The sequence below is a fragment of the Oreochromis aureus genome, linkage group 15 (assembly GCF_013358895.1).
Source record: "Oreochromis aureus strain Israel breed Guangdong linkage group 15, ZZ_aureus, whole genome shotgun sequence".
NCBI lineage: Eukaryota > Metazoa > Chordata > Actinopteri > Cichliformes > Cichlidae > Oreochromis > Oreochromis aureus.
Genome location: NC_052956.1, coordinates 18,338,148 through 18,365,990, shown reverse-complemented (window position 1 = coordinate 18,365,990; position 27,843 = coordinate 18,338,148). Strand labels below are relative to the sequence as shown.

The window sequence follows — 27,843 nt, the reverse complement described above, 5'->3', positions numbered from 1 at the left end:
TAAATGGAACCATGAATTATGTCTACCAAAACATCCTGTAGGAGAATCTCCGTCCGTCTGTTGGTGACCTCAAGCTGAAGCACACTTGGGTTCTGCAGCAGGACAATGATACAAAACACAGCAGCAAGTCCACCTCTAAATGACTTAAGAAAAACTGAAAAGTTGTGGCATGACCTTAAAAAAGCAGTTTGTGTCTGAAAACCCTTCGATGTATCTGAATTACAACAATTCTGCAAAGATGAATGGGCCAAATATCCTCAACAGCACTGTAAAAGACTCATTGCCAGTTACTGGAAACGCTTGATTGCAGGTGATGCTGCTAAGGATGACCCAACTAGTTATTAGGTTTAGCGGGCAATCACTTTTACACTTAAAAATAAACACATTCATTTAGAAACTGCATTTTGTGTTTACTTATGTTATCTTTGTATGATATTTAAATTTGTTTGATGATCTGAAACTTTAAGTGTGACAAACATACAAAAAAATAGGAAATCAGGAAAGGGGCAAACACTTTTTCACACCACTGTACGCATGCATCTGGGATTTACACACAGTTTGGGTGCCCCTAAATTGACTCTAAGAACATAAAGCCTTGTTCTAATGAGTTGCTGTTCTCTGGCCATGGCGCTTTCTGAAGAAAAGAGTCTGGACATGTTCCAGCATTCTCAGTAGGAGTCCATTATTGAAGGAGCACGCACACCCGCACTCGTTCAGACCAAAGAGGAAGAAAAGTCAGTCAAGACAAGAGGAGTCCAAAAAGTCAGCAGATGACCTTATTCAGAGAGTCAGACACAGGCCATTAACATGTCAGGGCTAATTGGACCAGATGTCTTTCTATTTTGTGTCCTTTCTCAATACTGCAAAGGACTTTTTTAGTTTATATTGAGGCAAATATAGACAAGAAGTTCAGCAGTAATGATTACTTGCATAGTTGCATCAATATTAATTGGTGGGGGTGTAAAATTACTAAACACATTACATTTATTGCACTTTAGCTCATTTGTTTGCAAGTTTTGATTTCATCTTTATCATGAAACATGGAAAACATTACTGACAACAAAGGTTGCACAGGTAGTCCAGATCCTCCTCTGAGTGTCTCCACACTCTTTCATGTCTATCACATGTACAAATAATTGTGCTGCACCAGGGAGATCTAACAGAATAGCAGTAACTGACCGGTATAAGAATATATTAGCATTTCTGTGGCATCTTAGACTTACTATATAGACACACATGTTATTTAATATTTATATTGTGTAAACTTACCTTCTCACAGCATCAGTCTTGTTTCATTTTTTGTTTATTGTGTGAAGCTGCAGCTCTGTTCATGTTCATTTTAAACAGATCTTCTATGAAGTATAAGGTTTTCATGGTGGCCCTGGAAATGCAAATGCACTGCAACTTCAGGAAACAAAAGTAAATAGAAAAGTACTTCAAAAGCATAGAAAACAAAGTAGAAGTTGAATGTAATACAAAGGAAATAGAAAAAAACAATTCTTTTTAGTCACAAAACAAAAAGGGAAGTGTTTTGGGGAAGGATAATGTGATCAAAATGAGCTATATTTTTCTTAAAATGATTTATTTATTTAACATTTGATATATTTTCTACGTTCTCTTGTATGTAAAATATGGGTTTGATATTTCCAAATCATTGTATTCGGTTTCCATTAACATTTTACAACTACGCAGAAAATCTTTAAAAATCTTATTTTTTAATGATTAGTTGTTCAGGCCTTATTGTTTTTATCTTTTACAAATCTCCAGATGTCATGTCCAGATGACAATCTCTCCTTGTAAACATGTAGAACTTTAAATGTTACAGTTCAGATAAACAAGGTCGAGAGATCCAATAAAATGAAACACTGCAGTGTGTAAGTGTCTCCAACACAAATAAAAACACCATGCCTCACTCCTGCTTGTCTCCATAAACAGCTATAGGGATTTTATAAATCTGCTGCAGTGGGAGGGAGGGATAAAGCTTCAGGGATTTCAGAGTACAATAGCAGGCGTCCAAATTCGTCTTCTACGTGTCTTTTTTCTGTTTTACTGGCAGACTAATTAAGCAGCAACAGATTCCAAATAGTTACATGCTCATAAACAAACACACTGCATGAGTTTGATCTGTCTAAATGCGTGCTGGAGCTGATGTCCAAAGAGGCACACTTTGTACAGTTATGAGAGCTGGCACCCAAGAACTGAGTAGTTATTAGTTTCCACTGTGTTTGGTTGGGCGATAGCTTGGAACACAAGTTTTAAACAAAGGATGGAAAAGTGGGCAAAAGCAAGTAGATAGCAATGTCTTTAAAGTTGCAATCCACAAAATTTGACGTTAGTTTGTTATAACCAGAGACTGTATAGAAAAGGTGGATTTAGCCACCATGATGTAAACCAATGGGGCTTCACTGGAGCTGGAACTGACTATATTTTGATTAGGGGGTTAAGTACTAAGTGCTAAGTTACATGCTAATGCTCCAACATGCACCCACATTCATAAAACTGCATAGATGGCTGATTCTTGCTAAGTACTTAGTGCTGAATAACAAAAACAAGCTTCTTGGACAGGCTGCAGACTATTATCTATCTAACAATTCCTTTAAAAACTCTCCCAAACACCATGCCATTCTTATAAGGGGGAAAAACTAACTATACACTTGTTTCAGCTTGTTTGCCCAGCACCCTGGTCTTCCATCAGTCACATGTCAAAGAGCAGAGGTCTATCACAATGTGCGCAAACAACCAGAAAACCAAAAAAGAATAGTAGCCTCTCAGTTTGACAAACTTGAGTTATTGTTAACTGGATATACATCCTCTTAAAACATAGGCCCTGTTCAGATTCCAGTAGTGAAGCAGAATTAATCCTGCTTCCTGAGGCAATAGCCAACTGGGGCCACAATATGGCAGTAAGCTATAAGCTTTATGACAATGCTGTGTGAGATCAAAAGAGAGAGATCACTTTCTTTGGCATGTTTTATGTTGGCATGTTTCCCTTTTTTACACTTCACTAGGCAAGCATTGCCTGCCTTGCTTGCCCTGATCGGACCTAGTTTGCATGCTGTTAGCACTTTTCTTCATTCATGTAACACCATGTTGATGAGAAAAATAACATTGATCTGTTGGCAAGAGTATGTTGATAAACTGTGCTCAAACCACACTCAAACCTTTCTCTCTAACAAACAACTCTAATGTTGACCACAGAAATGCTTGAAATGTGCTTGTTGTTTGGTTATCATACCTCCCACTTTGTGTTTCAGTGTGTCGTATATTTCCTTTGTTCTGAACTGTTTACTGCAAAACATTTAGTATTTAGACATTAAATCTGTTTGTGCAGCTTTCTGGAAAATAACATTAAGCTTTGGGGGATGGGGGGGGGGTTAAAGCGCAAAAACACATTAGTATTTAGAATAACAGAAATTGCCCATGAAATGAAGTATTTTTACTGCTTTGTTTGCATATATGCTTCAGTTATGTACACTTTTTGGCAGATGTAAACCAGAAGAACTGAGATAAGGAAACAGTTCTTGCAGCACAAACCACTTAGAGGTAAACTATTCAGAAAGGAAGAACACCAATAAAATATTAACAATCCCTGTCAGCTGTGCGACTAATGGGGAATATGATTAGTGGCGAAGCAGATTACAGAACCTGGTTAGTCATTTTTAAGAAATAGCACTTGAAACGTATCAGGCCTTCAAGGCATTGTGAAATAATTTTTGGATACTAAACTGAGGAAAAGTTACTATAATTAATTAAGCCACCTAATATAATTACAAATTCACAAGAAATGCATGGTGGGGCAATACACTCACAATGTCAACGAGGCATGTGGATTTACTGGAAGATAACAGAAGTATGTGCTGTGACTGTTTAAGATATATGTGGGTTTACAATTATACTGAACAATTGTTTTGGTAAAAGCATGTATACAGTGTGGTTTAGATGGCACCACACAGATGACAGACCTATCCACCAACAGCCCAGGATTCATCTGTACTGTTTATCATTGGACATTTTATGTACACTCAAAAAAAGCGGTGTGGTTTTTAGCTTTCAGTCTACTTTGTTAGGTAGAGGTCAGAAGAGAATGGCCAGACTTCTTTAAGCTGATAGGAAACCAATAGTAACTCAAATAACCACTCATAACCAACGTACACAAGAGCATTTCTGAGCATATAAAATGTTGAACTTTGAAGCAGTCTGGTTAGAGCAGAAGAAGGCCACAGTGTTGTATTGTATTATTATTAAAGGGTTTTTAAGATTTCTTTCGTTTTTTAATAACCCTTTATTTAATCCATTCAGGAGGCAAAAACAGGTACTTCCTTTGTACGCGCACTCACAGACACACATCCATTAAGTCATTTGGCCTTTCACAGCAAGAGCCTCACTTTGATGTCTGCCACATCAGTCAGGGCCCACGCTTAGAAATCAAACAAACTCCACTGCTGTCACTTCGTCTGGACATTCCTGCAGCTGAGTTACAGCTGGCTGATTTCCACACAAAATCTCCCCCAGAGAGACACTTCAACACAACTGCAGAGACCAGAGACATTGTTGGTGTATATCAAAATAAATAACAGAAATCCCACAAAATTGGACGTGCATTAGTGGCATCTCCCACTTTTAAGCTTTTGTTTAAAGATTTGTCAGAATTAATAAACAAAGTTAAAAGGCATGTGTTTAGCATATATATTTATATTCCATCTATTGTAAACCTGTGGTTTTACAATAGAGTTTACTTATCAGCAGTATGGCAGAACTGGGTCCTTTGTGAAAGCAGATCAAGCATTAATCTATAAAAGCTGCAGACATGAAAGGATCTATGGAATATCATGACTTTGCACCTAATTATATAATTTCAACCATAATATATACATTTGTAACTTTATCTAATTCAAAATTAAACGTGACACTTAATTGAAAATCAGATGACAAGAAATCACTGACAGCCTGTATGACATGTGGTTTTCTAAAATAAGCAAAACAGTTCCCATAAAACTCGGCTTCTTTGTCTGCCATGTTTAATTCCTCTGCTGTTTCTGTTGAAGAAGATTACTTTGTTGACAGTTATTTTCTTTTTCATCAGTCTGTGGTACCAGTAAGCCAAACTTTTTAAGCTTTATTTCCATTTGCTCTCATAGACCAGTATCCCTTGCAGGCTTTCCACCAGTTGTTTCAGCGATTACACAGTGTTGAAATAATCAATAAATAAATGAGAGCAAAAACTGTTTGTGTACCTTTAAAAGAAAAACAAGGACAATAACAAAAACTTGCAGTCATGTTAACTCTGTGGTCTGTTTTGGTTTTGTTTTTTGACCTGTGTGGTCAGAAAATCAGTTGCTCTTTGTTTTCTCCTTTGAGGAGCTTTTGAGCTAAAGAATTGTCTGCTGCTGAAAACAAGGTTAGTAATATACCATAAAGTGCATTTGTGCATTTCTGGTCCTAAAGCCAAAACAATGATCAAAGAAATGTTAAGTATGGCCTCATTTCAGCAGTAATATATTCATTTAATTTACGATAACATGGGTTTAAACTCTGTTTAAACTCAGATATGCTGTATGCTGAAAAAGAACAACATGGTGCGCAGTAAACAATCAAAGCCCATTTCTTCCCTGCAGCTGAACTCTTTGGACCTGTTAATGTTGTGTCTGGTGTGGGATGTGGTTTGTGTACTGTGGTGTCCAGTATGCGGTGGAATTATTTATTCGTGGCGACCGACCATGGCTGACTGAAAATCTGATTCAGATTCAACCCCGTGATAAAGGTTTGAGCAAGAAACATAAACACAGTGAAACATGATGAATTTACTGTGACGTTCCCACATATTTCATATTTTAATGTGTCATTCCAACGTTTCAGTGTAATGTTTGGCTCTGTTGTATTTCTCCTCATTGGAACTCAAGCTGCTTTTACCTAAATTTTTATTCAAATTCAAACGTTTTAGCGCATTTCTTTTACTTTTTGTTTGTTTCATCTGCACCATTTCCAGCAGCAGTAATTTTCTGTGTTTATTATAGCTGATGTATTGATGCACATTTGAGGCTGAACTCATTTTAACTTCTTTAATAATTATTTACATAGTAAGAAATTTGCCGTTACAAGTACCCGAAGCCTAAAGAAACACCTTCAGTGTTTTGTTAAGTCACCAGTCCAAATCTCAAAATTATGAACCATAAATTAAAACTTCATTAAAAAAATAAAGGCAGCAAATCCTCACATTGAGAAACATGAGTAATGAAATCTGGGACATTTTGCTTTATAATAAATTCTGTGAATAAATAAATAGATAGCAATGTCTTCACCTCTATAGACATTTGGTTTATTTGTAAACGGATGTCTTTTGTATGCTGTGACAGATAAAGCCTAATATCTCCTTCTGGGAACGATGGAAGGAAAAAAGGAAAAAAGGATTGTTCCACAGTGTGTCTTTTGTCCCGTCTTTCACCCCCACCCCTAACCGGTCACGACAGATCGCTGCCCCTCCCACAGTCTGGTTCTGGCTGAGTTTCTCCTTCCCAGTGTTGCCAAATGCTTACTCAAAGGGGTCATTTGATTGTTGGGGTTTTCTCTGTATTATTTTAAGGTATTTACCTCACAATATAAATCTCCTTGAGGTGGCCACTGTAGTAATATAAATAATTGAATTCTGAACTGTGATGCTGAGGTATAAGATTTATATGAAGTTGAACTAGATGTAAATGTAGGTTTGAGTTTCTTTACAGATTCTGTTCAGAAGTTTTATGGACAGAACTTTTAGGAACAGCTAAGGGGCAGAGGGGTGGTTCTGTTGGGGACTTCCAGCTTGGCCTTGGGCAGTTTTCAGGAGAGTGATGTAGCTAGGAAAACAATTAGCACTTACAGATCTGTGGCTTTGGTTCTCATATGGTTAAGGGTGGAGTTCCCACTCCAGGTTGGGAATGTGTTACTCCCCCAAGAGTAGAAGTTCAAGTATCTCAGGTCATGAGTGAAGCAGGAGACTGGCAGGCGGATACAGTTTTGCAGATTTTGTGGTCTTTTGTGGTGAAGAGAGCTGAGCGTGAAATTGACTTTATTTTTTGATCAGTCTATGCTACCTTGATCTATGGCCATTACCCGTGAATAGTGACTATAAGAATGAGACTATAAGATGAAATAAAGGGTGACTGTGACCAACTTCAAAGACAGGTTGAGGATCTCAGGCATTTGGTAGAGTCTGACTAAAGCCGCTACTTTTTAAAATAAAAAAGAGCCAACTGAGGTGTTTTGGAAACTTAACATGATGCATCCTGGACGTCTCCTCGGTGAGATCTTTTGGGCATATAAGAAACTTCCAGGCAGACCCAAAACACACTGGAGAGATTATGTCTCTTAATCAGAGAGATGGCTGGGTAGAAAGAAGTCTTGAGATTTGCTACACCCATGGACCAAACTCATGTATACTGTTAAAAAGGAATGGGTGGAGTTTCCTTCTGTCACTACTGCAGCACCAAACTACACACAGATATAGTTAGACCTACACTATATGGACAAAAGTATTGACCGCACCTTTTTGAAACTGGGTGTTTTAAGTTTCATAGTAACAGGGTGTTTAAAATCTAGCCATGCAGTCTGCCTTTAAAAACATTTTTAAAAGAATGGGTGGTTCTGAAGACCTCACTGAGTTTGAGCACAGTAAAGGGAGGCTACTGCTGCAACAGGTCACTTTGTGAAAAGGAAATGCCTGGAAAGAATTTCTTGAATGGGGTTTCTGGTTTAGCTGGGCTGTGAATTCAACAATCACATTTTTGGTCATGCATCAAGAGTTTATACGAAACTGTGTCACAAATTCAGGATAGTGATAACATTTTATATCCAAAGAGTCAAAGATCAACTGTTTTTATTCAAATTTGCCAGTAGATGTTATATGTAGTGGTAGTAATTTCAGTTTCCTTATTTCTTTCGGTTTATTTTATTCCGATTCTCTGCAATTGTTTAAAAAAAAAGAAAAAAGAAAGAAAAAAGAGCTGTCTATTTTAATCTTTATCACACTCCAGTTTCATCAAAGCGGTAACTAAGCTTTACTCCGGATATTAATCCAACCTTTTGTTTTTCTTCCTCTTCAAATAAAGTAATGTCTGTCTTTTTGATGTGGGCTTAAAGAAGGCAGGTTGTTCACTTTCAGATTTTAAGATCCTGTAATTTCACTCTCATTCACTGCTGGAAGGCTTTCAGGTCTGCAGGTCAGTAAAAGACTCTTTCTTCTTTATTTCCTTCCCTCTTTCCTGCGTTGGCATCCCTTCAAAGTCAAGAAGGATGTTGGTCAGTTCTTGTCTGACTACTGGCGGATCTTTTTAGTTTTTATTACATGTGAAAAACAGTGTTATACAATAACATCTGAGTTTGTGTTTTAGACACACTGAAAATTGCCTATTTTTAGGTGAGAAACAGCTGTTTTGATGGTTCTCCAGTTTGCTATTTTTCGTCTGTCTCACAGGTAAGATCACTTTCATTGCTGGTTGGTCAATTATGAAATCTGCACCAAATTCAATTTCTGTTTTAGAGCTACATTATATGGTCTGTGAATGTTGAATTAGTTTAAGTTGTCTACTGAAAAATTGTGTCAATATTTGATTAATCTTTTTTAAAGAAAATTTGCATCTGTGCCAGCTTAAATGTCTCAATAGCTAAACTGTTTTCTCAGCTCTGTTTTGATTTTTTGAATGAATAAACCAGTTCCAGCCTCAATCTGCTGGGACTGGTTGTTCTGGCCTTTGAATGTTGCAGTATTTGGGTTGGATAACTTGTGAGCCCGGATATGATTCAAACACAGTGCTCTGGTTAATGTCAAGACAACACCTTCTCCACATTGGTGACTGATCAGATGTCTTCCTTAAAATGAAAGTCTGTATGGAGATGGAAAGGTCACTATCACAGAAGGAGCAGACATGTGGAGGTTCAGACGTTTTTGTCACAACTCTATCTGCCATGTCTGACTCCTTCATGGAGGTCCACTGATGAAAACCTTGTGAGCTTCAAACTTTTGCTTTGAAGGGTTATACCATAAATTGCAGTGTAGGAGTTTATTTATAGTGAAGCATAGGTCTGTATAATGAATAGGTGGACGGGTATCATCATAGAGATTATATTTACATTCCTACTTTTATTCTGTGGACAACAAAAATCACACTTGTGATGAGAAGTTTGAACAGAAAATTCAGAACCTGCGTATTCAATGCCACACACATGATCCCAGAGTGACCAATGTAGTGTATACAAAGACCACACTAAGTAGGACCAGTCAAAGTTGGTGTGGTCTTTGTATACTTAGCTTCATATGCACTGCAACTACAACTATCTTTGTATATCAAACGGCCTCCAGAAAGCAACTCAAACTGATTCTGGGACTATAAAATAATTGACATGACATATTGCAGCTGCAAAGAAAGATAAACAGTACAGAGCAAACAATGAACTCTGCTATAAGAAAAAAAAAATATATTGCTTGTCAGACAACTTCATTTACCTTGTTTACTCGTGTGTGTGTGTGTGTGTGTGTGTGTATGCATGTGTGCGTATGAGTTTGTGTGTTTGCATGTCTGTGTGCTGGCATTCATTACCAAACTGCATCCAAACATTTCAGTATGTTTATTTTTATGGATGGTTGTTGCTGGATTTTCCAAGCTAGAAAGAAGCTGGAATATAGGATCAAGGGCAAAATAGTACACGTATAATGTATACGCACTGGCTACTTCATTAGATATACCTGTTCAACTGCTCATTAATGTAAATATATAAATCAGCCAATCAGATGGCAGCAAGTAAATACATTTAGGCATGTTCAAACAGGACCATCAGAATGTGGAAGAAGTGAGAGAAAGTAATAGTTTTACTAGAATATATATTATCTAGCTCAAAAAGTTAAGAACAAATATACATTTAATATTTTGGAAAATTGTAACTTTTTGGAAGCAAAAAAATTGTAAATATCATTTGTAGACAATCCTTTTAGACAATAAAGACGCAGTATTTTGAGAATAATGTGGTAAAAACTGTGCGCTGTGTACAACTGAAACAAAAAAAGCACAATTTAAACTCAGTTGTTTGACTATTTGGATATAGGAATCATTGCTAATGTTGTCCTCCAAAGCACCCTGAAATATATCACCATGTTATACAAATTTGTACAAAAAACTGGATAATTAAAGTCATTCACTGAATCTGTTTGTAATGGTCCTTAAAAGCTAAATGAAGCTGCCTTTATTTCTTTGAAACACACACACACACACACACACACACACACACACACACACACACACACACACAGTGAGTAAGAGAGACTTCCTGTGTATTAAGCAACTTTATTAAAAAGCCTGTGAGAGAGCTAAACAGGGAGATTAGTAACCATGGGTGCAGGCCAGAAACAGAGCACTGCAGGACATTTGACTTGTACACAACAGAGCAACGGATGATGAAAGACCTGCAGCTCAGAGGGGCTGTTTAATGAGAAACTGTTTGCCTTTCACATTAATGTGCAAGAACAATCAGGAACGGATATAAAATTAAACATGCAGACCTCCTGAAAGTTCATACCGATGTTGCACAAAACTAATTCAATTACACTAAATTAAATTTAGCTGTCAGGAAATTAGATTTTAACTGAAGTGAATAACAAAATATATGATAATCAAAGAAAGGCGCTTATGAAACATGATGTGAACAAAATTATAACTTTCAAAATATAAACACTAAGTATGGTGACGTGACAGAAAAAGACAGCAGCAGAAAAATTTGTTTGACACCAACGTGAAATGGAGACTGTTAGCCTTCAGAGTAAAAGTTACAAAAGGATTGCTTGCTGTGATAACACAAAACTTTTACTTTGAAGGTGAACAGTCTCCATTTCCAGTTTGGGTTGTACTTTTTTAAGTTTCACTAGCTGGTGAACTCAAAGCAGTTTGCTGGAGACCTTAGCAGTCATAATGAGGTTTTCAGTGCTGTAGCATCAACTTCTTTCACTATGTAGCAACTGCCAACAATCACTCACCAGTCAGTGAGGAAATACACATTTTTCTCTAGTGACTGAAAGTTGCTGATGGGCCGCTGATTTGTCTCTAAGCCTATGTGATGAGGCCTAAAATAGACCACCAAATTAGAAGGGTATTTAGTTACGTTAAGATAGTGATGCACTCCAACTTTAGTTGCCTGCTGGAAGTAGCTTGGAGGCTTCACTTCATTCACTGGCTCTCTTGTCAGTGGCGCACACCCATATAAAAGAAAAACACACCAAGAAAGCAGAAATGAACACTGCAAATGCTTTATTAGATCCAAAGTAACTTTTGGTTCTTTTGTAGCAACACATTTTGTGGATGTAGTTTGACACCAGAAATACTGAAGCATGTTTCACAAGATACAACTTCTGTAATTTTAGCACATTCCACACAGGAAACCCTGAACTGTAACTCCAAAGATGGCTTTGCATGTCTGTCTCAACATCTCAAAATATCTTCACTATCCAAATAATGCCTTCCCAGTTTGAAACCTCACTGTTCAGTTTAGATTTCAAAGCAGAATTGGAAATGATCAGCGATCAAAATACCTTTGGAGGCCACAGGACAGACCTATAAGCAACAAGAGCATTGGAACACTGATGAGGACTGAGAGATGGAATACAGAGATGTCAGCCATCAAATCAAATACAAACCATATCAGATAAACAGTTGTGATTGGCTCGGCAAAAACGAGGCCAGGTCGAACTATGTTTCAACAGGAGAAGAGCCAGATGGATTCTGCCAGAGCAAAGGAAACACGAGCTCTCAGATTTGCCTGATTCTCAGGCTACCAAGGTCGAAAACTCAGATCAATCACTTCACAGGACATTGCATTGACTTAAATTAATTTCCTGCAGACTTATCTTGACCGTAATCACCACTGGCTAAAACCTAACTATTACGTTGATGTTGGATTTTGTATCCAAAAGGAGGGTGAGTAACCATATATATGTTATAAAAGTATGCACACACACACAGAGGGTGCAGATAAAGAGATAAATGAAGGCAACATGTTGGCTTTGGCTTTGCTCACACAGGAATGCAGCTCTGATAGACCTCTCTCTGTCTCCCCTCACTGCACTGATCAGGACAATGTCAAACGTTTTTCTTTGTTCGTGTGTGTGTGTGTGTGTGTGTGTGTGTGTGTGTGTGTGTGTGTGTGTGTGTGTGTGTGTGTGTGTGTGTGTGTGTACATAGGGAAATACTTCGGGTTGTTCACATACATGTACAAACATTTAGAACAATGATCCGTTGTATTGTAATTCACACCGCCACTTACCACTAGATCTCCAAGGTATCTACGTGTAATATGACACATAAGTTACAGACAATAACAAACTTGCCAGATATTCAGAAAATCAACCCAGCCTCTTATTTCTTGCTTTTTTTATAAGACAAATACCACATCTACACCCATCATTGTCCGTAGCATCACCCTGCTTTTGTATTTATAGATACTACTATCATGAAAGTGCTACTGTAGACTTGCATGAATCATAACTGCATTGCATACAGTCCCTCCCACTTCAAGTGATTTTTTTTTTTTACTTCCATTTTTGACCAATTTGTTAAAATCTGAAGCCCCATAAATCTGTTTGGTTTTGATATTTTAGAGCCCATAAGCGCTCAGTATAGTCTGTCATTAATATGGCTTATATCTCATCTTATGCCTATTTTCAAATCCCCTGTTTCACCTATAAGCACATTAAATGGGATGTCATAGTGCAACTGTACGTCACTGCATCAGGGCTAATGACATTTTTAGGGATTTTGAAACCTAGTTTATGGTTACCACATTGATTGTGTTGTGCACCAATGTTACCACAATCCTGTCATCACTTATACTGGTGCTTGAGGTGTCCCAGACTCAAAGCCTCTGGTATAGCAAATTTATACACAAGGCCTCTTTTAGCTCTGGATGCACTAGGTCATGGAATTAGTAAGGCAGTTCTGTAATTCCCAGCTTGTGACATTTTAATCCAAAAAGCCAGACAAAACAAATGAGAGAGTTAAACAAAAAGCTAGGCAATATGGTAAACATATGTGAACCACTGTCTCCTGGCAGTTAAAACTGTAACATGTGTCACCGCCGTCACCTGCCAGCATCATAATCCACATTTTGTAGATCTGAACCATTTCTGTTAACTATCAGCTATGAACATTTCCTCAGCCGTGTCACAGCAACAGCACCAAAAGGCACATAGTCAGTCGTGGAGCCTAAAGAGTATCTGACAAAACATCATTATTTGGCGCCCAAGGAGGGGAATCTGTACACTGTACTGAATTCACATATGTATAACCTGTGACATAAAGAGGAAGAGTTTAAAACCAATTCACCAGCACAGCCTTACTCTACTGGTGACAATTACATCTGTAACCTCATGCTGGTTGTTTCTATTTAACGAACCATCTAAACAGGTTGTGCTCAGAACAGGGTGGTTTGCTTGGTAAATGTTCTTCCCAACCTCGCTGAATGCAGATGATACTGCAGATCATCTGCACATTCATATATACTGACAAAGTGGGACTCTTCCACATTACACAGAGAAGCCCAGCTGTTGAGCTGGCCTGTGCTCCCGGCATTTGATACATGAATGGATCAAGTGTCTGCCTCCTCTGTGTCTCGACAGAAGAACTCAAAGACCATGAAGCTGTGAATATGGGGCTAATCTGTTTTGAATATTTCTGCCATGCCACTGTGTGTGTGTATGTGTGTTTGTGTGTGCTTGTGTGAAATACGCAGCAAAGAATAGAAGGGGGTTGGAAAAGAGACAAGATGACTTTCCCATCCTACAGAGCTGAGCTTTAAGAGCTTTGAAATGGATTTGTCAGGCGTATGTCTCAACTTTCAGGCCATTTCTCATCAGCTTTGCCTGAAGTCACAAATGCACACCTTAAAAACTGAGAGGACCTTAATGATTGGGGTTAATGACTGAAAGAGATGTACAAATACAAAAGTCTTGAAACACCCTTCATTTCTTTCTATTTTACTTCCAAGGAGCCAGACTTTATTGTAATTTTTCAAGCGGTATTGAGCAATAGTTCTCCAGGTTTTCTTAATGTCTTTCTTTTTTTCTTGTTTTTATGGACATTTACTGCTTAATTTTGAGAGAATTTTTTTTTCTGAAGTCAAACAAAGAAAAGCCTTTGAATGAATAAAGCAAACAAAAAAAAAAATAAGCAGCAGAACTTTGGCACTTTGTTACTAGCACCCTGTAACAAAAACATCTCATTTGTATCTATGAAAAATATCAATGATAACATAGTTTGACAGATAGAAAATTGTACTTTTGGACCAACAAGTTCATTCCTAAAGAGCTATTAGCTGAGAACTTGGTATATCTCAGCATGGTGTGCAGTGTGTTCCTGCAAAATTGAGAAAACTGGACAAGTGGAGGATAAAAACGAAATATCAATCCTAGAAAACTGCTTACAGCAGATGAGCAATATTTAAAAGTCATATGCTTAGTAAGGGTAGACAGAAAACACCTGACAAAGGACCTGAGACATGCATCTGGACCTTTAGCTAATCCATTTACTGTTCACTGAAGCCTCATCAGAAATGGTCTCAGTGGAAGGATGGCTCTCTAAAAGCCATTCTTGATGAAGGGAAATGGGGAGAAAGCGCTGAGGTATACTACATTACAAACTGGACTGAAAATCCATGACAACAGGTCTGAGGGACCAGTGAATCCAAATATCTGCAGCCATGTGTAAATCACTGTGAAAACTCTGTTTGGGTCTGCATCTGAACCAGTGTTGTTGATGAAATCTTCATGCCATATTTTTCATAGCTCATTAATGGAAGGATCCATTCCCTCAAAACAAGGCCACAGGTCAGGCAGATACCCATCCAACTGCCATACACTGTGGCATTATCTGGACAGGTCGCCAGTCTTTTATAGGGTCAGCACACAGAGACAAACACACATTTGTGCTCATATCACAGAGTCAGTTTTCAAACCACGACTTAACCTAACATGCATGTCTTTGGATCGTATGAGCACTGTAGAGAGAACCAACATTCGCACAGGGAGAACATGCAAGCTCAAACCCAGGACCTTCTTTGTCTGACATCATAATGCCTGAAACCATAAGACAACATCCAAGGTCCTGCAAAACATGTGTTGGCAGATCATGTTTAATTGCAATAATAATATTTATTTATAGAGCACTTTCTAAACTCAGCATGTACACAACCAGCATAGAATGAAGTAAACAATGACTGACAGACTGTAGCGCCTCGTTCTCTGAAAGCTGCCCAGTGGAGCAGAAACATTTGGTCTCAACATGCAACTGTTGCTATGTCAGAAGAAATATTTATGCACCCTACATTTAGTTAGCTGACAGCTAATGATAATTATGTACAAGCTACCAAGGCCCTTGTCAATATGTTAAGTTTATGCCACATCCTTCTATAGGCTTCATACTGTCGAAATGATTTAGCATAATTTGTAGAAATACAGCAGCCTGAAACTGGCATTTATGGATTTGTTTCATCAGTGTCAAAGTACTTGTTGTTGTTGTAGTTATAATGAGTTTTCCCCTTATTCTTTCACCCTCACATCTTTTTTTCCTTTTGCCTATATTAAAGTTTCTGTCTGTCCATTTAAATGCTCAGTTTTTAAGTTAGAAGTATGTAAAAAAAAAACAACCTCCAGTTATCCTGTTGTCGTTAATCCCGCTTTACTACAGCTTTTAGGCAATTGTAAGTTTTATCAATAGATGGAATTGGCAAGGAGACACCTTCATGCAAACCAAAGTCAGTGCAGGACCATAAATTGTTTCCTCCTTCCTTTTCGCTCTGGTCCTTTAAGCAAATGTGACAAATAAAGCCAAACACAGTTTAAAGTAACATAACAAGAAATAAAAGTAAGTCAAAAATCCAGTACAGTGATGCAAGGTTCTCAGATCGCTTGTAAAGAAAAGGTTTAAAAACACCAGTGACTCTGTTGACCTGACCTATTAACACGGGTTATTTCACAGCTTCCCAGCTGTGACTGGAGAAGCTGTGTTACCTCAAGCTTTTAGCTTCACCTCAAGAGTAGACAACATATAAATATCAGGCTTTGTACAGACTTATAAAAGATTAAGATGTGTATATAACATTAAGAGAGAAACTCTTCACAGTCTGAAACTGTTTTTTAGTTCAGGCAGATGAAGAAGAGTGAAGATGACAGATGTGTAAAATAGTCTTTGAAAGATAATAACGATTACATTTTCAAAATAGTTTTAAGATGATACAAACAGTAACTTTGTAGTGTATACACCAACATTTTTTTCATCTAACATTCTCAGTGTTTTCAAATGGGGAACCGTAACAGGCTGACTTCTACATCTCTCATCATTCAAGCGTTTTTCTGATCATGAGAACCAAACTGTGTAACTTGAGCTTTGCATTTCTACTCATGGTACCTGTCCCAAACAATAAGCACAACTGCAAACAAGATTTGCCTGTGGAATTATCCTTCTTACCTCCTCTTCTTTTTCTTATCCTACAGCTTCTTGTTCATGTTTTCCCTTCTTTGTTTTCATGTAGAAGTACTCCTGATACGCTCCATAGTGTCAGGTTCTGCTGCTGCTGACAGACCATCATTTAGCAATTAAGCACCCTGTGTAGTGGACGGATTGCAGCTTATTTAGTTTTTCAGGTCATTAGGAATAAACCTAACACACATAATGAGATGAAATTCAGATGGTTTGTTTGCTGTGCTGCGGCTTTGGAGCACTTTTCTTTCCCTGAAGTCATGCTGCTGATTCCTGGCCACAGTGCAGGAACATGAAGCCACACATGCAGAAACACACTGCTGTCTTAGATTCGTGGTAACAGGAATATTCAGAGTGTGTGATATCGAGCTGTTAGGGGCATTAGCGTGTCGAGGAACATGTGTGAAGGGAATAATCTGCTTCCTCCCATTTCCTCAGTTCGTCCTTTTTCTCCTTTTGAAGTTTTTTTACACACTGGTCCTGCAGAGAAGGGGTTGCCATCATGGCACAGCGCTGAGGGTCTGGTTTCAAAATATCTGCCAGGCTATCGAGCTGTTACCATGCAGCATGCTTTCAGCATAACATAAAACCATGGTGGTTTTTCTCATTAGATACGGTACAGAAGAGAGCGAAGGCTAGGGAAGTGACCTTTATGCAACAGAAAAATGCAAGACAAGAAATTTTCCTCTGCACTTTAACCATCATCAAATGTGATGTTATGGCTAAACAGCCACTGCTTAGATTTGACCATGTCTCCAGAATTGAAATTCATTAATAGAAAGGATTCACTTTGGTTTTGTTTAATATAGTATGACAAAAAAAGTCCTCTCGTCCTCAATTTTGTACTATATAAGTCTTGAAGGTGTTGATGAACACTAGGTAGATGGTAAAGAAGGCGGGAAGTATGTTTGAAATGGAATTTTTATCATAGGAAGTCAATGCATCATACCTGTAAAACAAAACTCCTCCAAGCGCTGGATGAATACCTGCATGCAGAAGCCAACTTCAACATTACTCAAAATGAAGGCAGAATTTCCACAATGTCATGTTACATATGCACTCCAAGTAAAGAAACTCGTAAAACTATTTAGGTCTTGACTTAACCAAACAATACATTCTGCATAAATAGACAACCAGAATCACAGCAGGCGTCTGACTCAACATCTGCTCTACATTACAGTGCTGGCGAGCTCCGTGATTGATAGTAAATGAACCTCGATTTGGGGACTTTTGCTGTAGCTGAGGGATCGTTGCATCAACACTTAGAACAAATCTCTGACTCTCTTCCTCACTCTTTCCCTCCCCAGTCTCTCGCTCCCAGGCGTCTTCTCAGCGGCAGGAGGTGCTGACGGAGAATGCGACCCGGATGTCAGAGCGCTCCCAGCTGCTCCAGCAGACCCTGGGAGAGGAGTCCAAACAGGCTGACCTGCTGGAGAACATCTGGAAACTGGAAAACCTCTTCCAGAACCACAGCAACTGGCTGCAGAGGCTGGAGATCTTCATCAAGGTACAAGATATCTGGATACCCCATTTTATTGTATCTTAGATGTTTATAGAGGAAAGTGTGATTAATGAAGGTGGCCCAATTTAAACAGAAATACTCAGAAATGGTTCACCCCAAGCATCATTGAGTGTTTTGGGGCTTTAATTGTTAGAGACCAACTCATCTCCCCCATTTGACCAGATGCCCAGCCACCCTGTAGTGTTTCAAAAATACTCTTTGGGCTCTTCTATTCCACACCTCTGCTGTTAGCAGGAGCTTAACTGACTGGCCTGGGATCTGTAGCTCACTTGATTGGGTTCACAATAGGCACAACAGTTGGTGGTACTTGACCTTTTTTTGCTTATGGATCTCCTCTGTCTGATCTATCCAGGAGACAGTGATTTAGCAAAAACTTTTCTTTTTAGATGCCTCTGATGTTGACTCCAGATGTGTTGCAGAGTTCTTTTAAGAATCTTTATTGCAACCCTTTCTCAACCTTCAGCTGCCAGCAGTGTTGCATGGGTACAGCCACTGTTCTCAGGCCATGGCTTCTCCTCTACTTTAATAAAAAGCTGTAGTATTACTTCTGGAAGTTGTTGCATGGCTAATCCAGCAAAGAAAAAAGTTTAATCTGAGTTGATTTTTGCTGTATTAGGACTTTCTAAAATCTTTCCCTTGCATGGTTTATTTATGTTATTTCCTCGTAGGGTCTTACTTGGGGGACAAAGGCCATCATAGGGGGAACACAACACTGTTTTTCAACTGTGTAGCTGTTCCTCACTGTGTATCACAAATTATTTGTTACAGTTTTACATGTCATCACACAACCCCCTATGAGCAAGCACTTGGCAACAGTGGAAAGGAAGAACCGCTTTATAACAGGAAGACGCTTCGAACAGAACCAGGCTCAGTCAGGGGCTTCTGCAAACTGACTAGCTGGTGAAAAGAGAAGTGCAGAAGGGGGAGCATTGAGAGGCAACAAACCAACAATCCATGCTTAATTAATTTAAGTTTAAGGTTGAAAAATAAAGGCTGATGATAGAAATACTACCATTAGTCAGAGTCCTTTTCCTTGTAGGGCCTGGAGGTGGAGCTGAGGAGCATGCAGGCTCACTCTCTACAGTCAGAAGGCTACCTGGTGCAGTTGGATGACAGGTTGTCCTCGCTAAGCAGCTCCGCGGGTCGGAACCTGACGAGCTTGAGTTCGGAGGTGGCCCGAGCATCCACGTGGCTTCGTGATCATGACGTCCTGCTGAGGTACACGTTTTAATACAGTTTTTGTAGTCTACTGCATTTAATAATACTCAAATGGACTTCTGTGGGATTCTGATTTACTTTAGGGAAACCTCGAGTCATGTGAGTGAACTGAGGGAAAAATTAGACGAGGTCAACTGGACAGTGGGAGCTGTCAACCACACCTTCAGCAACGATGTCAGTATTCACCATTTGAAGATACGTGACTTACAGGTTAGATGTTCATAATAGCTTGCACAAAAGTTACCTCTACATCAGATCTACTTTTCATAAACTGAGTCATAAACGTCCCACATTCAGATCCAGATCAGCAACATAACAGAGGACACCAGCAGTTTATGGGTGACCCACGTCCACACGGAGGCCCAGTTGAGGAATGAGATGGAGATCCTGAACACAATCACAGAGGACCTCCGTCTGAAGGACTGGGAGCACTCCATGGCTCTGAAGAACCTCACAATATTAGAAGGTCAGCAAAAAGATGTTGATGTTTGTTCTCATTGGCAAAATATGAATAGGAATGAAGAAGAACAGTCGGAGTATAGTGTTAATAGAGTATGGAGAAACATTAATACTTTATTAACAACTTGAAAGAAGACAGTAAGCCCTCTAAAGTGACACGCAACACTCAAACAGGTAATTTGGTTTAAATTCTTCAGAAATATGTGCTGATAGATTCAGTTACTAAGTAACTAAGTAAGTAAAATGTATTTTATAGTACCTTTCACAGATAAAAATCACAAAGTGCTGAAATTAAAATATGACACATCATAATAATGTTATGTCTTACCATGTAAGCCATAATAATAATGCCTTACATGGTACTTACTGAATTTGCTGAACTTGCCAAACATCTTACCAAAGCTCTTCTGTAGATTTATTCTGCTACACTGTCTTCTGTGATCACGTAATACTCCATGACTTCATGATATTGAGACTGGGGCTCTATGGAAGCTGCACCATCTGTTGCAGAACTCCTTGTTCTTCATGTAACTGCGGATTGTTTTTCATTATTATCATTATGGCTGTATTGGTGAACAGTGAGATTCCTCTGAGAACCTAGAGCTTTTGCATTGTACTGTACAGCCAGTGTGACCTTTACAAAGTAAAATGTACCTTATATATCAAGAGAATACATTAAAAACAAGAACATGAGAACTTCACATCATAGTATAATTAATCCCTTTGGGTGGACCTTAATGCCCCAAAAGATCTTTAACAACAGCACATCTGAGCCAGTGGATGTTTGTAGTGTGATTAAGTACAAGTGACCCTAGCATGCAAACATGATTTTACTTTGTGGGAATATTGCCCAGGGCTTTTAAGCAGCTCTGAATGTTCTTCCTCCAATTTGTGCTGAACTGATTAGTCCCGACGTGGTATGACTCTCGCTGCCAGTGCACCAAATGACTTCTCTGGCTTGTTAAAATCAAAATAGGTATGCCATGATGTAATGCTGGCAGGGGACACAGCCCAAGCTGATTGATGACAACTCAAACTGAATGAGACCCCTGATCTCGTGTCTGCTTCACATGTGGGTGGGATGCCATTTCTCCTGAGCCTGGAAACAATTGTGGGTTAAATTTAGACGCTACATACAGAATGAAAACTCAGTCACTCTGCTCTGTCATTCGTTTTAGCTCTTTAGCCCCATTTGTTTGTTGTTAGCTCTCAGTCACCTCAGCCAAAAAAGGTTTTACATCTCTATCCATGTTTACCCTCCTTCTTGCTCTCATCTCTTTCCTCTTCTCTTCTTATTCAGTTCATTTGTCTTTAATTTCTCTGACTCGCTGTGATCTTCGTGCCACACATGGTACTTGTTGCATTAATAACAGAAACATGAGAAGTTGTTTAAAATATCGCTTCAAGACTTTTTTTGATGACTAATGCAAAAACTGTAGAACTTACGGTAACATCTGCCTGCTTAAGGGTAAATACACCAGATGATTTTAATTACGGCTTCCATATGTTAGTTCAGCCAGACAAGTCACATCTGAAATGATTCTTTCGTTACAGCAGAAGACTACGGCTAGAGTTTGGTGTCCAGGCACCAGAGCTCATCACTCCACTCAAATATGATACACAAATTGAGGAGTGACAAGTAAACATCAAAGCCTACAAATGGATGGTTTGGTTCATCCATCAGGGTCAAAACAAAAATGGTCAAAATAGCTTGCCAAACTGGGAGGTTGTGTTTGGTAAATGGCGTGAGGCATGTTATTGTGTCTGATGCAATGCAGCTCGAGTTGCTTAGTGAGCTGTTTTGCAATCTTCCATGCATCCATACATACATACATACATACATACATACATACATACATACATACATACCTACATACCTACATACATTAACCGCTTATCCAGTTGAGGGCCATGGGGGTCCCATGAGTATCCCATGTACAGTGAATCATGGGATATACTAGACAGGTCATCTGCTATTGAATACAGCTAACTATTCACAACCACATTTCATATGATGTAGTGTCCTACAACCCTAACCCAATCTTTGCTGCAGGGGTCTTGCTTTATTTTATGCTAGGTGACAAATCGTCAACGTATTATGCTTCCGGGCACCCAACACATCGCTAAATGACGAGACCGGAAAAACGAGTAAACACGAGAACCGCTTGGAATCTATCTACACATGTTCATTCATTTTACTTAAATCGCTTTGGAAAACACTATTTAACGTCATTATAGTGCTGGTTAAGGCTAGGGATAAGGTTATGGTAAGCGTTAGAGACAAGGTTGGGGTCAGGGCTGGAATACATGGCTGGAACGTGTATTACCGCGGGACCGTGATTGTACTGGATTTCACCCATAACCCGGCGCGTAGCATAAGAACGCGGAAGGTCACCTTTCGCTTTCCTCAGGAACGCCGCAGGACTTGACAAATCGTCGGGATGTTACGCCTTGGGAGTGAGAGCAGGCTCTACTTCAGGGTATGGGTTGCCAGCCAAAGAGAAAGCTCAGGCCCCTCATCCCAAGGGTATCCCAATGATAGAAATTTGGATTTTAATGTGATAGTGGCGAAATTATTGAAACTAAATTCATGTCTTTACTGATAACGGCAAAATTCACCTGTAACAATGTCTGACCTAATGTAAGGAAGGTCTAGCTGTAGCCACACAGTCTTTAACGCTGATTTGATAACCAACAAACCCCAGCAATCTTCACTACAATGAAGCAAATTCTACAGTTTGAATAATGTAAGTTAAGAATTTGTGTTAGGCTGTCAGTGTGTGGTAAATCTACAGCTCATTCTTATTCAATAATCTGATCTAATGTGATCTTTAAGATTGATCTGACTGAGCTAACCCAAGATTTGCCACACGATACAAAAGGAACTAAAGAGGAAGACGCTTTTTTTGTTAAATGGTATTTTTAAGTTCAGTAATGAACTTTCAGTATTTACTTCAAGGCCAACGTGGATTCAAGTACGAAGGATATGGAAATGTGGAATCTATACTCTTGTGTTAATTCTCTTTTGATTTCAATCATACAAACCAACAGAACATTTGTAACATTTCAAAACATCGACCAGTGGAGCTTCTGATTGTTGTTCCTTCAAACTAGGAGTAATGTCTGGAGTTCAGTGAAGTTGAACCTGATGGAAGACACATTTATGGGAAACATGATCAAAATTTCTGGTTTTATTTTTGCCATCTTAATTGATTTTGTAAGAAAAAGAAGTCAGTGCAACATCAGTTTACTCACAGTACACACACATTTTCCAGCTATTAAATCCAACAGTTAGGTCAGAGATTATATTTCTTTTGTTTTTGCCAAACAAAGCAGCAAAAATCAGGCTGGGAAGTTTGTTTGTTTTTTCTTCTCATATTCATTCGTCAAGTTTAAAAATATTGAATCCTTCAGTTTGCATAATGTAACTTTTTCATGAGTAAAGTGTGTGTAATTGAGTTAAGTGCATAATTTTTTCATACTCCACATTCTCAGCTTAAAAAACAATTTTCTATGAACACGTTTCAGCATTTAAACCTCATCTGATAAGAATAATTGTAAGAAATGTCACTGGGTCTTATCACCACATGATTTTCAATCATAGAACATACTGACATTTAAATGAGTTACATTTCTCTCACAGAGAATTCATTTATGGTTATACAAATACCCCTTGATCAAAACTATCTGTGTTTAATTACAGATTTAGGATTTTAAAAAAAAGAATACAAATTTCTTAAAGTTCACATTAAAATCTGTCCGACTTTTTTTTCACTCTTGTGTGTTAAATGTCTTTCTATAATCTGTATGATCTCATAAGTCTGTGGAGTCTGCACCTTTAGAGGTCTAAACAACAAAAATGTAAACATATGTCTCAGGATTATAAAGAAAATATTCTAAGATTGGTGCAATGACATAACTTTATAACAGCCTGTCTGTGCCTTTCAACAGCTGCACTTTCCTCTCTTTTTTGTTTTTTCATTTTTTTTCCCATGTTTTTATTCCTAATCCCTCCTCTCTTGCTGTGTCATTACAACTTTTCTCCACTCTCCGTCTCCGTGTATGTTACCATGTATTCCAGCCGTGCCAGTGGCATGAAGTTGTCTACTCTGGTTTCATAACTATCTTTCACTGTGACAGCAGTGTGCATGTATCTTTGTGTGTTTTCACATGTTGCCTATTTGACTTCACTCTGTTAATATGTGTGTGGTTATTTGCTGTTATTCATGAGCAGCCCCACAAATGGTTGCTTAAGGACACCACCAAATGAGAGGTCATTTGTAAAAGCCATAATAATGTGACTCACTGTTTTCTGGTGCTGGTACTCTAGGCCACATAGTGTCTGTAGTTTTTTTTTATTATTAATATTTACTTAAATTTAGCTAGCAATAGATCACCAAAAGACTGTTCTCCTCAGCATCCCAATAGATGTTGTCCAGCACTGGATAAACATACTCAGGATCTGAATGGTTAGTTGTTGTTGGGGGGTCTTTTTGTTTGGGGTTTTTTAATCTATATAAATACATAATCTTTGTGGCAAGGTGCCAAAATAGCAGCCCAACAAAAAATGTCAGCCAAATCTTTTGTTTGTTTTTTTCCTGTGTTTTAGATTAAGATCTTGTTTCCTTTTCAAATTTTTTCACTCTCACTTTGTCCTTCAAGGCCAGTGTACTAAACATGTGTTCCAGATAAAGTAGGAATGATAAAATTTATGAAGCTCCATATTCTTGATGAAAAGTGTGATGAAAGAAATTCCCAGATCAAATTCCTTGTTTCCTTCAATTAATGTTCAACATAAAGCAAGCATGGGAACAAATAGAGAAGGCTCATTATTCATACTTGTATTAAATGCAGATATATTTTTTACTATATCAGTGTAGTATCACTAAAGTATCACTAAAGCCTCCATCATGAGTCACTTCTTATAAAATAATCCCGTCCACTTACATCCATACAGCCACTTTCTGCAAACAGATCTGTCTGTTCTTTGCTACAACATCCTGTATTCTCAACTAACATCAACACAGGTGATGCCTTGTGTCATTTGTTATTGTGGTAAATGAGATGATCTTTTTTCTGGACTGCACATGTGTAGACAAAACAAAACGAGCTGTTGCGCCACACTTCAGATTTGTAACAAGACTGGATATTGGACGGAGGCGCCTGAACTCTTCACTGAAATTGTATTCTTGGACCGAGCTGTCAGATGTTTTCAGGCTGATCCAGGAGGGGCCACTGGGCTTGTTATTGTTGAAACCCCGTCAGCTGACTAGTGTCTCCGAGAGCCAGAAGATTAATAATGTGAAGCTCTGCTTAAACAAACTTTTACAGACCACCAGAGTAAAATGTCTTCTCAAAAGATTAGGCTTAAAAGCCAAAAGCCTTTTGGCTGGTGTCAGTGCATTTTTGTTACTATGAGTGGATATGATAGGGATTCAGACATGAGCAGCATGTCCTGCTTGGATGTACTTCCTTTCAACTGTATTGATTTATTGCTTACTAGCCGCGAATCTTTCCATCCCTATGAGGTCTGGGCCATCATATGTAATAAACCTAAACTTAACCCATCCTAGAAAGGCAAAACTGTACTTAATGTGTCTCAGTCAAGTGAAAAAGAAAGTTTTCACAAGACTATACAGTGAAATAATCGTTTATAACATCTTTTTAACATTGCTTTAGTTCATTGCCATTGCAGCATCAGTTTATGCATAGCTCTTTGCAGGTCCTGCTATTCCTATTTTCAGAGTGGAGATCTGGTCTGTGGGCCATTGCAACACCTTGATCCTTTTTATCTTTCATTTAGTTGTTAATTTCTTACTGTGCTTGGGCTCATTGTCCTGTTGCTGGTGTCAGACAGTTGGCCTCACATTTGACTCTAGAATTCTTTGGCATGTAGAGGAGTTCAAGATCAACTCAATGACTGTATCCAGGTCCCTGTCATGTGGTTGCACAACAAGCCAAAATCTTCCCCTCTCCACCACCATGCTGAGTTCAACTATGTGCTTATGGGCTGTTTGCTATGCATAATGGATCTTCACTTTGAGTTTCTTCTGGCATCACTTCCAAATGGGCCTCAATTTTACTTGATTTTACTGTCATGAACTTTAACATTTGACATGGTAACTGTGGCTTGTAGTGTCTGAGGTGTAGCTTCTGAGGCTTTAGCAGTTTCTCTGAGCAGTTTCTTAGTCAGCATGCTGCTTCTTACCTTCAGTAACTCCAACGGAAGCAATAAGGGTGTAGTTTGTTTTTCGTTTTGGTTTTTAAAAGGACTGTACTGTGATTGCCTAAAGCTGAAGTAAGGGTTGGGTTGTCAGTATTTCGACAAAAAAAAGAAAAAAAAATTGTGTGTGTGTGTCCAAAGAAAAATTGTAGGATTAAAGAAAATTGCTAGTTCAAAATTCAGTTATTCACTGCTGACAGGGGATTATTTATGGCAAATCCAGCTCAGGACGTGTGCACAAAGGCTTTAATGGAAACCTTTTCTGACACATCACTTTCTAAAATATTTATGTACACTTGGTAGATTCAGTCCTTTGCCTAATTTAACAAGTACTGCATTTAAATATAGTTTTTATTACAGATCAGTTTGCCGATTTTTTCATCATTCCAATTCATCATTTGGTCATCTGCCTGTCATGACTTTAAAAAGCCTGATGTGTTTTTATCAAGTGTAATCAAGCCAATTTAATTCATGTCACTTTTACAACTAATTTAGTGGTGTCAAACTCATTTAGGTTCATAGGCTACACACAGTCCAGTTCAATCTTAAGTGCATCCGTCCAATTAAACTATTCCCTAATAACCTATTAAGAGGTTTAAGTACTTTTTGAAAACATTTACATTTCACATTCAGAAGGAAATTCAGACTCTCTTGAGATGGAAGTTCAAAATGCATGTCCTTCTTGGCAATTTCACAGTTTAAAAAGCCATAAAGTCGACTCTTTTGGCCACATTTGCTGCTTTTGGCACAGCTGATAATGATATTCTAATTAAGAGACTTAAGCTCTTAATATATTCGAATATATCAAGAGCTTTTCAGTTGTTTCTTCTAATTTTGTTTCCACTCCTATAACTTTACTTTGTGGTGTGCCCCAAGGTACAGTTCTGGGGTCTGTCTTGTTTGCTTTGTATATGCGTCCACTTGGACACATCCTGAATACCTCTGAAAGCATCTCATTGTTACACAGATAATATCCAGTTGTACATTTAATTTAAACCCCAGAATGACTGGGACTGCATCCATGTTATAAAGAACAGAATGGAAGCCAAACATCTGTCTTTAAATACTAACATAAGAACAGAGGTTCTTATCTGTGCCCCTGACAACTTCATTTCCACAGTTATTGAGAATTTTGGACGCATTTCGTGTTCAGTTCTCCTGACTGTGAGAAATTTGGGTGTTACTTTTGATCAGGCATTGAGTTTTGATAAGAATGTTGGTTGTATTGTATAAATGTGTTTTTATCATCTGCAGAACATTGGCAGTATTAAGTATATTCTGATTACACATGCTTTTATTTCATCATGCCCTGATTATTGTGATTCATTATTCCTATGCCTGCGAAAATCATCCCTGGATCACTTACAAATAGTCCAGAATGCTGCTGCAAGTCTTCTCACCAGGTGCACCAAAAGCTTCCATGTGACACTGATTCTGACCTCTTTATGTTAAAGTTTAGGATTCAGTTTAAGATTTCGAGGATCACATTCAGGTCTCTCCCTATATTAGTGAACTACTACATCTATAAGTAGATTCTCTAAATCAGAAACCTGCAAATTAGAGTCGTGAAGGATCAGAACCACAGGACCCTAACAGGTCCTCAGATTTCTCAGCTTTCCTACAAGCCAAGTTGTGGTCCACCTTGTTTAACATGTGGTTTTCATTGTAGCCAGATCTCTCCTCTCGCTCTCCTTCTCTCTTTATTTGACTTTTCTCACTCAGTCTCTGGAGTCTTCCAAGTATAACAAATGCTTGGACCGAAGCCCTAGCCCAGTTGTAAGACCCACTACATTTGCCAGATATGTCACTTTTTGTGTCTGATAGGCTCTGTAATAAATATAAATATAGTTTTGTGACATGAATAAAGTTATCTGCCTGCATTAAAGGTCTGGTCCCATGTATTACCTTTTCAGGGGATAATCTACATGTTC

General features: G+C 38.4%; 1 protein-coding gene across 2 annotated transcripts in view; it reads left to right on the top strand.

The window, feature by feature from the left end:
• scara5 (scavenger receptor class A, member 5 (putative)) overlaps positions 1-27,843 on the top strand; it is a 99,609-nt gene that overhangs the window by 23,826 nt on the left and 47,940 nt on the right. For both annotated transcript variants that reach the window (XM_039599170.1, XM_031726011.2), the window contains 4 exons: positions 17,798-17,997; positions 19,052-19,230; positions 19,314-19,440; positions 19,528-19,696. In XM_039599170.1, the coding sequence (XP_039455104.1) occupies positions 17,798-17,997; positions 19,052-19,230; positions 19,314-19,440; positions 19,528-19,696 (675 nt within the window). The remainder of the gene's footprint in view (positions 1-17,797; positions 17,998-19,051; positions 19,231-19,313; positions 19,441-19,527; positions 19,697-27,843) is intronic.